This window comes from Melospiza melodia, chromosome 2 (assembly GCF_035770615.1).
Source record: "Melospiza melodia melodia isolate bMelMel2 chromosome 2, bMelMel2.pri, whole genome shotgun sequence".
Lineage (NCBI taxonomy): Eukaryota > Metazoa > Chordata > Aves > Passeriformes > Passerellidae > Melospiza > Melospiza melodia.
In genome coordinates this window covers 25,138,738-25,157,309 of record NC_086195.1, presented here as the reverse complement: position 1 = coordinate 25,157,309, position 18,572 = coordinate 25,138,738, and the positions used below count along the sequence as shown (strand labels likewise).

Here is an 18,572-nt window from a genome sequence, read left to right as displayed (position 1 = left end):
CTGTTACAAAAATACCTCACTGTTGCACAAGAAGAGATTTCCAAAATGTGCTATTACAACTGGGTATACTCCAGAGAGTGTCCATGTCTCTGTAGCAGTTCCCAGCTCTTACAGACTGTCTGAGCTCTCAAAGACTTGCATTTTGGACACTATATCTATGCTTCTTGAAAGCTTTTCAAGATCCTGAGGTACAACAGGTTCAAGAGGTTCTACATATTTTCACAAAACCAACTTTATATGAAAGTCTTGCAGGATTTTAAACTAGCAAAGAACTCAGAATTCAGTTTCTCAGCTCTTCAAATTATGAGACAGTTCCCAAACTCTAGGTTTCCCAAATACTAGGGATTTTTTTAAGACAAATTATGTTAAAATGGGGTTTGTTCTGGACATGCGATGTTATAACTCTTCTGTGTTGCAGTTCCCTTTCATTTGGTGCACTGCTGGATTTCTTTAGCTGTCAATAGTATTTTAAATTTAGAAATTTACAGAATTCTAAATTTTTAAATTTACAGCAAAGACTGTATTCTCCAATATTTACTTTACATGCTAGGAAGTATTCTGGTTCAATTTTTACATACATATATATATGAATGCCTGGAAAGATACTCTCCTACTCATCCCCACTTAATTTTGTTGATGTGATGGGAATGTTTTGGACAGCATAGCTGGACTATTTTAAAATGGAACTGAATTAGAAAGTAAGATCCATCTTATAGGATGTAACCCTCTATAGCCACTTGGGTTTCATGACTTGGTTTTTGGTAGCAGGGATGGCCACAGAGGTGGCTTCTATGAGAAGCTGCTAGAAGCTTCCACTGTGTCCAACAGAGTCAATTCCTGGCAATTCCAAAGACAGATATTCTGCTGGGCTAATTGGAGATGGTGGTAAGGCCTCTTTGATAATAGATACAAAAAGAAATCATAACAAAGGCGATGGCACAGTTTAAATGACAGTCATAGGAGCGGAAACGAGAATACGTGAGAAAAACTCTGCAGACCCTGAGTCAGTGGACAGGGAAGGACAGGAGGTGCTCCTGGCACTGAGATTCCTCTGCAGGCCATGGTGATGACCATGGTGTGAAGCAGGTTGTCCCTATGGACGTCTACCAGGGATGCAGAGATCCACCCACAGCCTGTGGAGAAGGCGCTCACACTGGAGCAGGTGGATGCCTGGAGGAGGCTGTGACCCTCTGGGGGACCCCTGGAGAGAGAAGCCCTGGCTCCCAGGCTGGAGCAGCCTGTCCTTGAGGGACTGCCCCCCATGGAAGAGTGACCCACCCCACAGCAGTTTTGGGAGGAATGCTGCCCATGGGAAGGACTCTGGTTGCAGCAGTTTTGGGAGGGCTGTTGCTTGTGAGATTGAGCCACATCAGAGAAGTTCATGGAGAAGTGTCTCCCATAGGAGGGATCCCCTGAACCAGCAGAGGAACAACTCCTCTCTCTGAGCAGCAGGAGAAGCCTCAGGTGATGAACTGACCATAACCCCCATTCCCTGTCTCCTGGTGCCACTGGGGTAGGTGGCAGAGCTGGGAAGGAGGGAAGGGTGAGGGAAAGGTGATTTTTAAGGGCTTATTTTACTTCTCATTATCCTGTTTTGATTTTGTTAGTAATAAATTCACTTTGCATCTCTAAGCTGAGCCTGAATTGCCTGTGATGGTATTTAATGAGTGATCTCTCCCAGTCCTTATCCCGACACATGGACCTTTTTAAATTTTCTCCCCTCTGTCCAGCTGCAGAGGGGAGTGAGTGAGTGGTTTTTTGAGTATCTGGCGTCTGGTTTGGGTCTGCCCATGACACCACCACTGGCCATCTGGGCCACAGAACCAGGTTGAGACCAGTAATTAAGTAATTTGTTCTGCCTTGAACCTAAAGCAAGGATGTCGGGTCTGATGCACTGCTTGACCATACAAAGCCATTTCTTTTGGGCTGCTCTTTTTGCTAAATCTACACAGAGTCCTTGGCATAAAAGAAATCTTCTAACACACATTTGAGAGGTACCGTTGGAAATGTGCAGTTGCTGTTCATTTTTGAAGTGAAACATAACCCCTTTCCTCCACAGATAATGTGCTTTGACAATAATGTTTCCGAGTTGTTTTGATTAGATTTACAGTCGCTAAATACTTGCTTCAAGAGTGCCGTGCAAATAATTTTGTTCTAAAGACAGCATTTAGAGTTTATTTAATCCTGGGTTTAATTTGCTTCAAATAAATTGTGCATGCACTGTTTACATTAATCTTCATATAATATAACTTCCTATTTTTTTATCCCTGGGTACAGAAGACAATTATGACAAGTAAACACATGAATTTCATATTAATGTGTACAAGTCCTTTATTATAAATGTGCTGTGTACTTTACAATAATGTGTTTCTGTCACTCATTGGCTGCCTTTTTCAGCTTAAAGTGAAGTGTATAGTTCATAGTGTTTTTTATGTTTAAATCCTATGCACAGTAGTGACAAGCAATGACACTTGAATGTTATTCACAGTATTCTGACCTAGATAAGCCTGCTGATGTCGAGTGCAAACTAATGTAGCCAAATTCAGCCAAAAAGTTTCTGTAAGATGTGTTTTAGGCCAAAATGACTCATAAGGAGAGAGGAAAAAACATGAATTATTTCCCTCCTGTCTTTGCATGCATTCATCAAATCTGTGCATCCTAGCCAAAGAACTAATTTTCTTATGCCAAGAAAATATCTTTTATTAAAACTAAGAATCTGGTCCTCTTCCTTCATATAACTTGGAGAAAACTTTTATGAAAAGTGGAGAAGTCGACAGTGTTTTGTTTTTATTATTTGCTCTAGTTTTTGCAGGGCTTCCCCTGGCTTTTTGTCAGAATATTTGAGAGACTGGTGTAGAGAAAGGGAGGAGGGAAGAGGGAAATAAGCACAGTTTAAGGCTGCACCTGCTGTCTCTGGAGTGGGCCAGATTCAGCGCTGAGCTGCATTCAGTTCAGTATCCCCATTGTAGTGAGGCAGAACTTAAACCTTTTCTTTTTTTTTTTTCTGTGATGAATTGAGCCAGCAGCCATGGGGAAGAATAAATTTTTCTATTTTAAGTAAAAGAGCAACAGCCTTGTAGGCTTTTATGCACTGCCTCGATACAAGAGCAGTTTGGCGTCTCCCTCCGTTCTCTCCTTGGAGCTTATGCTGGGAGGCGCCACGAAATAAACAGGGAAAAGCCCAACAGGCCACGGGCAGAGCCAGCAGGGCTTGGTGGCCGCCACTGTCCGTGTGTGGCTACAAGAGGAGCAGTTTGAGCAGCAGCAATCCTCCCGGCCCCTCCTGTCTCCAGAGACACGGACTGCGCTGTGTAGGGGCACACCTCGCTTCCTGCCGGGGCCCAGCGGGATCGCCGAGCCCTTCCTTGAGGGCTCTGCGGAGCGCGCCGCGGCCCGCCTGGGCAGCCGGACGCGGGCCCGTGCTCTCCCCGCTGTCCCAGGTGTCCCCCTTGTCCCTGTCCCGCTGTCCCAGGTGTCCCCGCTGTCCCCGTCCCCCTTGTCACCGTCCCGCTGTCCCGAGGCCGCGCCCTGGCGGCCGGCGGCGGCAGCGCCCGGGGCGGGATCCCCGGAGCTGGAACGCTGGGAAGGCCGCTGAGGAGCGAGCCCAGGTAAAGGCGCAGGGCACAGAAAAATGGTAGATGTATTGAGAAGTAAGGAAGCGTATTAAATCTCTTTGAGATGGAAGCCAGAAGTGCTTGATAGAATGTGGCTGAGCAATGAGAAGCGGTAGCATAAGGGCATAGTAGTTTGTCCTGTGGCAATAATCCAAAATAAACAGAATCTGTGTCAGATATGTGATATGACATGGGGCATGTGGTATTTACTCCTGTACAAACCCACTATAATATAACTTGGCAAGCATCAGAGAAGTCAATCATTAGCACTTCATTGTTATGTTCTGAGGTGAGTGCTTCTGCAGATCTGTGGTACAGACAGATCTCTCTTCTTCAAAACAGAATTGCCAATGGCATCAACATTCATGTTCTAAATGTATAAACAGATTTTGTATCCTATCCTAGTGTGTAGTAATAGACTCCAGACTTCGCATCTGAGTTCACTAATCTGGACTGTGATCTTACATTATCTGCACAAGTCAGAACATATTGTGGAAAGAGACTGAAAGAGACCAGGACGTGCTGACTTCTGCAAAGGAAGATTGTAACAGAGTACTGAAAGACCAAGACTCAGTATAGCATGGATTATGAAGCCCACCTTCCAAAGCAATCTGAGACAGGACTGTGCTTAAAGTCTTTGCTCATATTTTAAGCATGTGTAGAATAATTGAATTATAATTGAGAATAATTTAGGCTATCCAAAATTCATTCTAATCATAGGAAAATCAATATATGCTAAGATTTATTTGATTCATGCAATTACTCTGCTAAAGGCTCATTACTGTCACATACCTTTTTGCTTCTTTATTTCAAGTTAATCAGATTGTGTTTAGAGATATGATGGTGGGAAAGGCTGAGGCAAAAGATGTTTGGAAGGCATGTTCAGGGGAAATACAATAATAGAGAGGCTGTAATTGTGTTAATTACCTCAAGTGGCACAAAGGTATTGATAGAAGAGGAGAATAAAGTTGTTTTCTTCACAGACAGAAGCAATGTCTTCAGAACTTAGTAATTACATAGTGCTTGAAAGGCCAGGCTTTGGTTTTGCTCTAGAGACTTGATGAGGTGGGCAGATTTATTTCTGTTAAGATGTATCAATGAAAGGGAAGCTTTCAGGTGAGGAACCCATTTGATGTGTTGAGTGTTTTCTTAAAGAAGCTAGGTTTCTAGATAGTGTTCTAAAATATAAATTGTAGCACACGTCATGTGTTTGATGGAGTGCACCTGTACCAAAGTGGCTCACATAGACTGTGATCAACTATCTGGCCAAGTAAGTGGTTGGATGCTTGGGCTCAGGGAGCAGTAGTTAATGCATCATACACTACCTAGATGGGGGTAACAAGTGGAGCACCATAGCTGGTTATCTTAGGATAAACCTATTGGTTTAGCATCTTTGACACAAATTTGGATGATCACTTGATACTCTTTAAGGCAGGGATGCTTCCACCACACTGGAGGAATGGGCTGACAGGAACATAATGAAATTCAACAAGCACAACTGCAAAGTGCTGTATCTGTTTGGGATTAACCCCTGCAGTGACACAGGCTGGGGACTGCTGGTTGGAGCAGCCCTGGCGAAAAGCAGGGGGGTCTTGGTGGGCAGGAGGCTGCAGAGGAGCCAGCAGTGGGTCCTGGCAGCAAGGCAGGTCAGCAGTGCCCAGGGCTGTATGAACAGGAGCATGGCCAGGAGAGTAAGGGAAGTAATTTCCCCCACTACTCGTCACTTGGTGAATTACACAGCTAGGCAGCATCCAGTGTTGGTCTCTCATCACACCCCCAAATTCAGAGTAGACAACAATAAACTGGAGCAAGTCTAGAGAAGGGCAAGCAAGATGGTCAGGGACTTGCTCAGATGGGATAAGGGAACCTAACAGCAGCCCTTACAGGGTTTCCCAAGAGGTGTCCAAGAACTTGGAGGCAGGCTCCTCACATTGGTGTGTGATGGGAGCATGAGAAAAAACAGGCATGAGCTAAAACAAGGGGGGTTTAGACTGGTTATAAGGGAAAAATGTTTTTCCCCTGTGTGGATGGTACCAGGAGCCTAGTGACACTCTGCAGAGTCCTTCCTTGGAGTCAGTCAAAACCTGATAGTAAAAAAATAATTTTAAAAGGCAAAATAAGCCCCAAATAAAATAATACAAAGCCTTGGTAATGGGGAGGAGTGGCACTGTGGAAAACCTGGAATTGTGTTGGTTCTTCATGTGGCAGGTCATGATAATGTTATCAAAACTGCAGAACTGAGTGTAGCAGGTTATTTGCATTACAAAGGGAGCAATAAGTCAATACTTAATAGAGACAATAAATACTTAATAGAGAAATTAAATAAATGGGATTTTGTTATTTCACTCCATGTTGTACAGAATTTTGGTGAAATACACTGCCTGTTAGAAAAGACGAGTCACTGTCTGAAATGATGAGTGTCACGAGTGAGTGCTGAAAGAGTTTGAACTATGTAAAACATGTCACAAGAACCAGTTAGTCTGTCCAGGCCTTTTCACTGAAATTCTTCTTTTCACTTTGTCTCAAATCCCATTAATTTGGAAATCTGGAAATCAGTTTGGGATAAGGACACTAGAATGCCCTGTGTTTGTCTTTTATGCTATGAAATGAGTTTACTTACATTTGACTAATAGACTAATGTGTGAACCCTGTATTTTTGATAGCGTGAGAGCTCAAATATTTGCTTACCAAAATGAGAATGGAATATTGGAAAAAAGTAATTACAGACTTCTAGAAAGTAGAGTTACAATTTTCTTTTTTCTTCTTTTTCTTCTATAAACAGCACATCTGAAAGAATGTTCCTTGGCATCTCTTTTTCCTCAAGGTCTTTAGAGGAGATCCCATGATATTTGCAAGAGAGAGTCCAATAATTGAGTCACCCATAAGAGAATGGAAATTATAATTAACATTTATATAGCATATTTTATGAAAAACACACTTCACAAATAATTGAAAAACATTGCTGAAATGTACAGTATCAACCAGAAATTTTCTGAGAAAAAGCAGATCAAGTGTACTGTGAGTAAGTCTTTACCCTTGGAGAGCTCCACATGGCATTATTGTGCTTTTCGAAGTGAAGACAGGATTTTGTTTGTTAATGTTATTCTTTGCACATTCTTCCTGCTTTAAATTAGAGCAGCAAGGAGTTGAGGCACCTTGGCTTTTGCTTGTCAAAATAATCAGGAATGATAGGTGAATTGGGACTGAGCCCAATCTCAACAAAAGCATATTTGTATTTGGAAATAAAATGTAAAATCTTGTCTCTTGCTCTTCTTCCTCCCATGCCCTTGATTTTTCTTTTTTTTCCCCATACTTTTGTTTTAATTGCACTTGCTGGTCTGGGATCTATTAAAAGAGGACTAGAAAATCTCTGCTTTGCCCCCAGATGTGCTGTGATACTATCTTGTTGGAATCTCCATTTTTGAGATCTAACCCACAGAGAACCAGTTGAGGTAATCAAGTAAACTTTTGAGTGCTTGAATTTGTTACTTAAACATTAGTTTGGTGCTGAAAAGGAGGAGTCACTAGAGGATCAGAGGTTTTGTCTTTTCCTGTTTGATCTGCTTGAGACTTCTCATTCCTGCACTTAGCTCAGTATTCTTGCCTTTTATGTTAAAAGTGCAACACAAAACTGTCATTAACTGAATCTTCTTGGTTTAATGTTTTCCTTCTGAGGAGTTAAGGGATGGGTAATGTACTTCTAGGTCTGTGTGAATGAGAGAAACCTGAGGAATGTGCTCGGTTTGATAACTTTGTGAATGGAAATCAGATTCTCTCTCTTTCAATGGAGGAGAGAGTTGGATACCTGAGGAGGTAAATTGGAGGAGAAATTGGATACCTGAACAGCATTTATGGAAGTGCAGGGTAGTGTTTGAAGTCCCAGGAACTCCCTTATGTTCCCTTGTTTAGTTTTGCACTGTCAACATCCATTGAAATGGCAGGAGGATTTAGGAGAAAGGAAAGCAGAAGCTTTCCTTTAGGAGAAAGAAAATAAAGATTTTTTTTCTTTTTTCATGTAGAAGAGGTTTCCTAGGAAAGGTTAGTCCTGCAAGAAAAGAAGTGGACAAAATCAGCGATATTCTATTTGTCATCTATGGATGGTGCAGATGAGGGGACCATATTAGAAAATGGTAAGATGATATTATATAACTGATTCTTGTACTCCTGATGTATATTAAATGGAAAGTTACACTTGCATCTGCTTATACCAAAATTGTTCCTGACAAAGCTTGATAAGACAGAAGAAAATGCATCTTGGCATGGGTTTTTGAACTCTGGGCTGGGAAGAGCTGTGTTCTACAGGGATCAGAGGGAAAGGGACCTGCACAGTCTGCCCCAGGGTCTCAAGGGGAAGGTTAAATATCTGTATGGAACACCTAAGCAGAGAAGACATGGTTGGATAATGCACCAAGAAGGAAGAAGTAAGATGTAAGTGGCAGCAGAGAAGCAAGTGTTTGTGAAAACAGGGATGGGACCATATTTATCTATGAGAGGGCTTGTGAGCTAGGCAAGTAATTAATATGTTTGTTTCACTAAGATTTCTCTGAGTAGAAGTTGGCCTCTGTGCATTTTTTTTTGGAAGGTGTTGTGTAATCTTGTGAAGGAAAGTGAGTTTGCCCTAAGACAAATAGGAGAGTCCAGTTTTCACTAATACAAAGACAGCTCTGTGTAACCATGGAGCAATTTTTCCCATTATTCCTCCCAAGAGACAGTTACATCAAATTACTGATTTCTTATTTTTAAATTTTGAGGCGAAAAAATAGAATATGGTTTCTGGAACATTTTTGAAAATAGTACTTCAACTTAAAAAACAATAAGAATGACATGTTTTCTAGCTGTATCCATCTTTCTGCCATTTAACACTCTTTTGGTGTGTTGTTTTGGGAGACCCCTGTCTAACTGTATGGCCTTTCAAATGTCTTTTCATCTCCTTCTAATTGTACCTGTCTCATTTACGTGTTCAGAGTGTTCATATTTAAGATCTGAATCCTCCCAAAGATCCTTCAGGTAATAGTGCTTGGGGATTTTTTGGGGTCTGTCTCAAATATTGACTTTCAAGTTGCTCTTCCCAGACTTGGTTAGTGAGTAATAAAAAACGTTTCCTTATGTCCAAATGCAGATAGTATGATGAGTCTGGAACACATTCCCATAGTCCAGCTGGTTTTGTTATAGCTGTGTGCTGTCCATATTGATTAGAAGAGCTTGAAATTCCTCAGGTTTGTCTCTAAGACAATGACTGCTGGTTTCTTTAGTGAAGTTCTTCTTGAATTATGGCAAACACGGGGTCTTTTTAAGTACCTGATTGATCTGATCTTTAAGAAATGTTCTCATATGTTTCAAGATATTATTTTTTATTTTAAACTACTAGTTTCCAACCCAGGTACGAGCTCTGTGATTTTCCCTGCTTATAAACACTATGGAAGCAGAACAATGTCAGGTCCAGTCAAGCAGGGAGTGGGAGCAGACTAAGCCTACTGAAGAACTTCACATATTGTAAGCAAGAGATATATTTAAGTTTGGTTGTTGATAATTCTTTTGGTTAGATTTTTTTGTGTTATTTTTTTCCCCTTGGGGACAGCTTTGGGTTTTCTTTGTTTGTTGGGTTGTTCCTTGATTGGTTTTGGGGTTTTTATTTTGAGGCAGAGACAGAGAGAGCTATCACTACTTAGTTGAATAGATTTAATCTCTTTGGAAACTTTTCCAGATACTGAGACTAAATTCTTCCTTTTCTTCTGCTTTACCCTTTCCTTCCCACCTTCTCACTTGTGAGTGGGACCAAATGCTGTGCTTACTTGGCTCATTGTAAACCTGGAATACAACAGCTTTTAATGGAAAAATGGAACAACTTTTCTATCTAAAGTTATGAAACTGGTGAGAAGATCACCCTGGAATGAGAAGTGTTGCTTTATTCCTTTCAATGTGCGTTGTACCCATTAACTCACCAGACACTTATGAAAGGGAAAATTATAAAGTATTTTTAAATTGCCAGCACTAGATACAAGTGAAAAAATGACATTTAGATTTTTCAAGTCCAGTTCTTTTGCTGAATAAATATTTACAATGCCTGTTTATAATGTCATGTCAAATTAAACTAGTATTTATTTTGCCTGGATGAAAGCCACAAGTAGCCTGAATTAACCTTAAGAAAAATGTTGAGATTGCAAAAATACTGAGGTCAATATAGCAAACAGTTCTCTGAGTACTGCAAATGCTGTTTTTGCAGTTTAAGTCCAGCTCTCTTGGATAAAACACTGAAAATGTCTCTCAGATCAGTTTTCCATTAACAGCAAGTTTGATATTCATGACTTTATTTTCATGAAATATAAGTAATAAAATGGTAATGTGTTACACTTAGTGATGGAAAAGATCTTGTAACAAACTCCAGAAAATTATCGCAGGGGGAGGCTGATAATATTTTTTTATGCTGATTCTGGTTTTGCAGTGGGAGTGAATGATGTCATCCTGTCTCCTCCCACTGTGTAAACTCAGCTCGTGTCAAAGTGTTGCTGCCTCTTGTCACAGAGAGAACGGTTCCCTTAAATGCAGCTGCAGTCCTTCTGTGTGGTACCTGTCAGAGCCATTCCCAGTGCGAGGTTGGGTTTGTGACCATCATGTCAAGATTTGTCTGTCTGCTTTTCTGTGGATATATTGCACTAAACCTGGGAAATACTCAGAAATTGCCAAGAGGCAAGTAGCTATGAACGACTTTCTGGGGGTTTGTTTGTTTTTCTGTTGTGGGACTTGGGGGGAGTTTTTAAAGAATGTGTTTTGTTATGGAAATCTGCTTTAAACGTGTTAGAAATGATTAAAGGTGATAGACAAGATGAAAGGAGGTCAGGGAAAAGGGCAAATCCCGGTATGACAGCAACCTTAAAGCTCTTGTATAAAATAAGCTCAAAAGTTTTCATGGTATCTTGTGACTGTAATGAGAATTATCATGACAAAGTTACTGTATTTAATGATTTTATAGTGATTTGGACAGCAGTGTGCAGGTCTGTGGTTTAATATCTTAAAGACAATGTGACTTGGAGGCACCCTGTGCTGCTGGTGGAAGATTTCAGTTCCGTCTTTGAAAGAACTTGTATACTCTCCCTTTATCTCTATCCTAACAATTCAGTAGGAATTGACTAGTGTTGGGCAGGTGGCATGCATTTTGAGGGAGAGAAATATGACTGATTAAAATTTATACAAGTAGAAAAAACCCTCCAAACTTGTGTGAATATTTGTTTAACCATTCCTTTCTCCCAGAGTCTGGAAGTACAGTAGATTTGCAAAGCTGGCAGTGATCTCTTCTTCTCCATGGTTATATGACACATGTAACATTGGCATTTTAATAGTATTTTATTGCTTACTGCATGAAGAGCAGTAAGAGCATAAAATTAAAAGAATATTTCTCTATCTGGATGGTAAAACACTTTGTAGTGCCTTGGCATTAAGGCAGCAATTTCACAACTGTTTCTGTGCTGCACGTATTGCTCTCACTTTGTGGCAGTGCTTGCCTGAGTCCACTGTGCTTTGTAATGCATTTCACATCTGCATTCTCCTGCAGCCACCGACTGCAGAAGAACCTGTGATTCAGTTATGAGAGTGTTTATTGACAAATAAGCACTTTGAGGGCTTCCTAGGAGATTCTCTTTCATAGAAGGGAAATCTAAAGGTATTTTGGGGAGTTGAGGTGATTTTTGATCCCCACCCCTCTTTAAGATACTTTCTTTTTCCAGAATTTCATTATTTTTCTTTCTTTCCTATGATGATGTTCTTTTGAAATTATCTTCCTTTTAACCTCGTGTTCTGGAGCCAGTGTGGAGATTTTTTTGCATACTGGTAATAGTAGAACAGTGTGTAGTCTGCAAGTAATAGATATGCAGTTCAAGTCAAGCTAACTCTAAGAATGTAGTTTTGTCAAAAAAGGACTTAAGAGAGGATTATGTTGACCAGACAGGAATCTTGTATGTGTTGCCTAGACTGAGGAAAGGAACTTTTCCAGTGCTTGTCTTTTTAAATGATTTCACTGGACTTTCTGCTCACTACTGTAGAATAGTGGCTCTAAGTTTATGCTAACTGTGAAATTCAGACAAAGCTTCTAATCCACTGCAAGATTAACTCTGGCATGCATTTTTTCTGTCCTAAAATAACATTGCAGAAGTGAAGTTCTGTTTGCCAAGTGCATAAAACTGCAGGTGGAAACTTCATTTCTTTTCAGTGAAATAACGTTTTTAAGATCCTCCCATTGCAGTCTAATTCTTTTGTTTGTAGCTGCCTCTCCAGTTACTATTTTCAAATAATGCATTGAAAAAGCAAGTGTATTAGTACTTAGCTGCTATCTGGAAATGTTGAAAGGATTGTCTTCTACAGCACTGTCTTGTTTGATAGGGATTACAGACTATTTTTGTAAGCAAAGAGAATGTGTGGATCTTAAAGTGTTTTAAAAATGAAAATATGTACTAGTAATATTCTGTTTTAAGAGGGCTTCTCTGCCTTGCTCTGCAAGCTTAAATTCCAGTGAACTCCTATGCTCTTTAAGTCCCAAAGCATGTAACTGAGGTTTCAGAGTCACTCTTGCTCTCTGGGGAGCAATGGAATCAAGTTGATAACTTGAAGGAGAGCAATCTGGCAAATTCACTTTCTGGTGGTGCAGGTACTTGTGGGAACAGGTTATCAGAGTAAATATTGCCCTTCTTACCAGCACTTTGCAATTCTGGTGCTCAAATCTTCTCTCCCAGAGGTGAAACACATTGACCCCATGTCTCATGGACTGGGATTTCCTTGCACTGGTACAAGGTGGAAGGAACATCTTGCCTCCTGCAGCTGCAAAGGAACAGAGCCAGCACAGTGACTTCCAGAGCTGTTTGAGAGACATGTGCAAATGTGCTGGTCAGAGGGCTGGAACACAAATTGCTCCCTTTTCCCACGTGTTTTTGTACTTTCACCTCCATACGTGTGTGTTTTACTAGGATAAAAAATGAAATATTATTGCTGCTCTCAAAAGTGGTTTTTTATTAATAAATTCTTTCATTGTTTTGACATGAAAGATTAAGGTATTGTTGGAGGAATAATAATGATAAGTGAAGACAATATAATTGGGGAAGGAAGGCTGATGGGTAGTGTGTTCTAATAAGAAGGCAGTAGTTTTTTTGCACTTATGTTTGTGTTTCATTTGAGGGATCAACTGCTAAGAAAATTCTGCAGTGCCTTTGGATGCTGAGTGAGGGATCACAGAACATCAGAGTGAGGGATGGTGGTACCATTACAGATGACATTTCATCCAGTATTTCAGCAGCTGTCTGTTTAACTTTGTCTAGCCTCTAAAGTTTTCTTCTAATTAGAATTTTTCTACTTATTTTTCTCATTATGCCATTATGCCAGTGCCACCCAACGTACATGATTCTAAAGTTCAACACTGCTGTGCTTTATTGATGGATGGGAACATGCTCTAATTTTTATGGTTCTGCATAACAGTAAAGTTCCATTCTTAAAGAGCTCAGTGTTGTCTCTCTAGACAGGAATTAAGTACAGACAAAAAGACTTCTCTTTAGAGAATGAGTTGGTGAGCAGATCATCCCAGATCTGAGACAGATGAGAAAACAAAGCCACAGAATCCAGAACAAACAAGTTACAGGACGTAATCCCCAAGATTGTACTGCCCTATAAACCGTGTTTCATTGTCATCTTTCCAGTTGGAGCTGATACAATTGTTGAAGGAACAACTGAAGAATAAGTTTTTAGTGTTTGGTAAAACAGGATTTCATATTTTTGATTTTGTCACTTGACTTTCCAGTTACAGCACAGAGGCACATGGAAATGTGGTTTTTCACTAGAATCTTTGTTTGTGATAGCTTTGTCTATCTTCAGGTTCTGTTTTACTTTGTTAGAGCTGAAAGGAATTTGGGGTTGATCCCTTCTTATCAAATTTCAGTTTTAGGAAGTTATTTACAAAAAGAGTCTCAATGTTTTCTCTGGGTTTTTTTCAGGGGATTTTTTGACATATTTCTGACCACTGTGGTTTTCCTACTATTTGAATTAGTCATCAGGTACAGTGGAATTCAGGTCCATCCTGGTTCTACTTTCCAGGACTCAGACCTATCCTACTCTGCTGTCCAGGAAGGGCTCAGGAAAGCCTAATTTGGCTTTCTCCTGGTTGCTGTCTTCTTAGGGAAAGAGAATATGGAGTTGGCATGTCTTAGGGGACCATGTGAAAAAACCTGATTTACAAACTCGTGTAGGGAAACCCAGATCCAAAACTTCCTTGTATCTACAGTTGTCAGCAGTGGGGTTAAGTGGGAAAAATAATTGTTTTGCACTGAGGATTTGTTTCTTTGTTTGGAAGTCCTGAATATGTTTGGTCTGATATTGTAGATAGCTACTAGCCCATATTTGTACTTAAGGTAATTATAACTGACATCCCTTTTAGAGTGAATGCTGTATTTACAGTAGACTCCCAAACTTTGACATTTGAGAAAAGGAGGAGACTAATTTTATTCCTAGCTAAGTTTTCTGGCTGTGCTGTTACGTAATGCATCTTACTAAGCTGAGCATGTGTTTTCATTTACTAGTGTCAAACAGTTAAAACAATGTGGAGTTATTGCAATGTATCACAGTTATTATATTGCAACAGCCAAACTTTAAACTTTTGTGCTGCCCTCTCCCTTCCTGCCTTTGGTAGCAGTAGGGTGGCAGGGCAAAAACTGTAAGACAGGGAAAAGTCTCCTGGAAGTTGTGGGTTTTGAGCATGCAATGAAGCTGGCATATCAAAATATCACAAAAGGATTGAAATGACGTGTGGTTTATAGGTTACTGTCCCCATGGTTTATAAAACATCTTTCTGGGAACTGTTTTTCAAAATGCACAATGCATTAACCTTTAAAAAAACGTTCTTGAGAAGAAGAGCCAGTTTGAACCAAATTATTTAACTTCATTTTTTGTTGTGTCTGGAAAAAGAAGTGCAAAATTAATTTGGGCTTTTTGTGAAATATTTTTCTTATGTTTAATGACACATAAGTGACAAGTCCAACAGGAAATTTAAAAGGTATCCTTTATCTGGTGTCATAGAGTGACAAGGGTTTTCAGTCACTAGGTATGTCATGGCAAATTTGGCTGATTCTTGCTGAGAGTGAAAACAGCCCATAAGAACGTAACAATTATAGCAGTTCATTTAATCAAAGTTATCTTATCACGCAGACAGTTGTGTCTTAGGCTTGCACATAAACATATCAAAACCCAGTACTGAGTGTCAGGCTTCTGAGTTCAAAGATAATCTGTAGTACCAGAATTCCATTTTTGTATTGGCACATGCAGTGGTGCAACATTGTGATGATACATATGGGTGGATTCTGCCAGAATTAAATTCCACTGCATGTGAATGCCTCCAAAATGATCTCACTGCTGGGTAATCTATATAACCTTCCACCTCTTCATTTTAATTTTCGTGTTCCCAAGTATCTCTTTTCAAACCTTATTTTTCAGCTCTCCTTCATATAATCTTTGGTTTTGCTGTTCCAGAAGGACAAGCTACATAATTCACTTGTGGGGAGAGCTTTAGGCTAAATCCTGCTGCTGCTGTGGGGCCAGACCTACTGTTTATGGATGGTACAGTCTGTGTATCTGTTGACTGATAATACAGTGAATGGACAATGGGTTTGAGCCTTCTTGGACCTTTTGGGCTCACCAGGTGTGCACTGCATGTGGAAACAAAAACCTCTGCCTGCTCCAGGGGGAAAAGATGGCTAGCAGTGACCTGCCATAGTCAGAACTGTTCATGCAGCTCCTAGAGGATTTATTTTCCTTGGGGGAATTCAAGTGCAGACTTGAAATTGTTTGTGAGCAAGACAGATTTGTTGCTGTGGAACATTCTTGATTGCTGCCTTTTACAGAAGACAGTTGGAGTCCTCCTCACTGGCATGGTGGATAATGGTGAGAACAGAAGCAGGTATTTGTGCTCTGGACAGCCTGCAGCCTAAAATAGGTGCCATTAGCATAACAGCCCAGTCTGCAATGTCTTCCCAAGTGAAAAGGGCAGCTGGAAACAGGCCAAATCCTATTCAGACTTGCTTGGCAGGCCTTAGTTCAAATGGTCTTAGTTAAAATTGCTTTTTCTACAATACAGGATAACATGTATGTAATGCTAGTTTGCATTGTGAGATACATGTTTGCCTTATTGGGCTGTGAGAGTGGTGCTTGTGAAGATGACTACTGGCAGCATCATGAATGAAACCAGTGCGTGGGCAGGGCCTGGGCCAACTTTTCCTGTACTGCCATCCCTCAAAACAAAACAATGATGTGCCATTTTACTCTGGCTACATCAACTCTAAACCTCCTCATTTGAGCAAACTAGAGTGTGTCATATCAAGGGGAAGAAAAACAGATCAAGTTTTGAACCCATAAATGAATTTCTACTATTCATGAAGTCGTGATTGTAGTTATGGTCACCAGAACCGAATGCTTTTGCACTCACTGCTTCACCAAAGTGATGTGATCAGAGTGTGCAGGTATCCAGGCAAGGTTGTGGAAGGATGGTTGCATTAAGAATATCAACACAGTCTTCACCCATTCAGAGCTGCTGAATAAAATGCTGGTGAAGAGTTGAGGCTCTAGCTATGAAGATTCTAGACCTAAGGGCAGGGAGTAGGGAATGCTCTTCTATGAGAGGAAAACTACTTTCTTCCCAGTCTGGAGAGGAGTTTTACTGCACTTCTTCAGAGGTTGGTAGACAAAATATAACCTGTGTTCTCTAAAATGCTTTGGAGTTGTTGCTGAGGTCCATCACTTTGCAAGAATTTAGTATTATTTACAGCATCTTCTGGAAGAAAAATAAATGAGGCAAGTGAATCCATAAATTATTTTTAGACTAATTGTAGCCATGGCACTTATATTAATACTGTTTACCTTGAACAAACATGTCATTAGGGCTCCATGTGAATAAATCCACTTTGATAAAACCCAACTTATGACATGCATAAACCTCTGCATGTGATTTGATTTTTATTTATTTTGTGTGTGTATGGGGTATGCTAACACTAGGGTGTCACTGCATGTACTTAAAAAGAAATTGTAATTCTATACTCTTTCTCAAGCTGAAGAGTTGATGGCAAAATAGAATCTCAAAGTATGAGGGAATTATTTTTTAGGGCTATTCCAGAATTTAATATGGTTCTAAGGTCTTGCATTATTCTTAAAAATCTGCTCAGGAATAGCATGATTAAATAGAGTGGGAAAAGATTCTTTCCAATCACCTGCAGTTGTGGCATTAGTTTATGAATCTATAAATGGCCACAGAATGCTTGATATGAGTTTACATAATTAATACTTTGGGAACCTGGCCAATTTTAAAGGACTGAGAGTGTATGTGGGATAACATTATTTTTAAACTCACATATGGAAAAGACTTTTCTTCTTTTGTCAGCTGCTTGCAATATCTGCCTTATATTAATTATTCACTTTCATTTTTCTTTCTGTGATGGAAATGTCTGGAGTAATTTTAGAACACATAAAATTGTGGTTGGTTCAAAAATACACATATGTGTACTTGAAATGTCCCAGAAGATAGTTTTCTGACTCCGAAGTTAAAACATTTTCTGGCAATTTAGATTACCTCATTAGCACAGTTCAAGCCTATACATGAACAACAAAAATGCACACTGAGAAAATGACAAGACTTTCAGACTTTATCGCTTGTCACTGTTCTTTTGAAAGCTCAGTGTCAGTACAACATGAACAAACACACTGAAAACAAAGGCAGGGGTGCAATAGTCTGAAAGTTGATAAGAAATTGAGCTTTGGGATAGAAATAATAGAAATAAAACTGCTGTGTGACCTGAACGTTTTGGCAGAGTTCCATTCTGTGGCTCATACAAACCCTGAAGTAGTTGGATTAAATGGCAGGGCAGAGTTTTTATTTATAGCACAGTGTGCAGCTTGCTTCACAGTCAGGGAAGTGGCTGCAGTCAGGCTTAAGAGCCATTAATTCCCTTGGTTTGATGGAGAGCTGACTCAGGTAAAAGTGGTGAGGTTTCATATTCATCTGGAATCAACAGGTCTCCTTCTTCTGTCATAAAGCTAATTAAGAGACATTTACTGTGTGAACATGTCTGTGAAATTGCTCCACAGTGACAGCTCTTCATTTGCTACCGTACAGATGAGCACTAGCTTTTAGCTATGATCTGACAAGCACCAATAGTCCATCTCTTCAGCAATCCTTCCTTCTCTTGGTTGAGTAACAAGGAGCACAAGAACTGGCAATTCTAATAGAAATGTCTTCTTGCTTGTGTTGGTTATGTAACTCAGTTGCTGTTATGGAGTAGGAGGTAATTTATGTTCTTTGTGAATCAAGCCTGTATAAACATAAGATTTTTTTTTCCCCAGAAGATTAAAATGCTAATTATGCAATTAATTTTAGCTGAAGAACTTCTTTTGAATTGTTGGCAGATTTGGGGATTTTTACTCCTAACAGAAAATCTGTACTCACCTTGCACACAAGTAACCAAGTCATGAGTGTGATTTCACACAGACTCTCTGGTACGCTAAGGCATACACGTGCACACACAAATGCAGTGTGAGATCTTGCTCATTTGATTTTGGTAAATGCATTACATAAAAAATTGCCTTTTTAAATGTTTCACACTTTGATCAATCCCCTGTACTCTCACAATTTTGGTAACCTGATCAAATGGCAGTTGATAAAAGCATTAGTATGTTGTTAATGTACAGCCATGAATTCTTAGAAAGCAGCTTCTCAGTAATGTAGCAGATGTTTGTGTTCCCTTTCCACTCAGAAATACTTACAGCAATTAGCAAGGGAGATCACATGCTATTATTATACTTATTTGAAGGCAATGTGAGATTGCTCATAGTATTAAGGATAAGAAAAGTTGCATATAGGGAATAGATAATATAGGGAATAGATAATCTCATTTATGCCCTGTTGAAACTTTGGGCATTGTGAATAATTTTTTCTGTGACGTG

General features: G+C 39.9%; 1 protein-coding gene across 37 annotated transcripts in view; it reads left to right on the top strand.

Moving 5' to 3' along the window:
• The first annotated feature begins 10,117 nt into the window (after positions 1-10,117).
• ABI3BP (ABI family member 3 binding protein) overlaps positions 10,118-18,572 on the top strand; it is a 137,513-nt gene continuing 129,058 nt past the window's right edge. For all 37 annotated transcript variants that reach the window (XM_063148142.1, XM_063148141.1, XM_063148143.1 and 34 more), the window contains exon 1: positions 10,118-10,301. In XM_063148142.1, the coding sequence (XP_063004212.1) occupies positions 10,226-10,301 (76 nt within the window). In that variant the 5' untranslated portion in view covers positions 10,118-10,225. The remainder of the gene's footprint in view (positions 10,302-18,572) is intronic.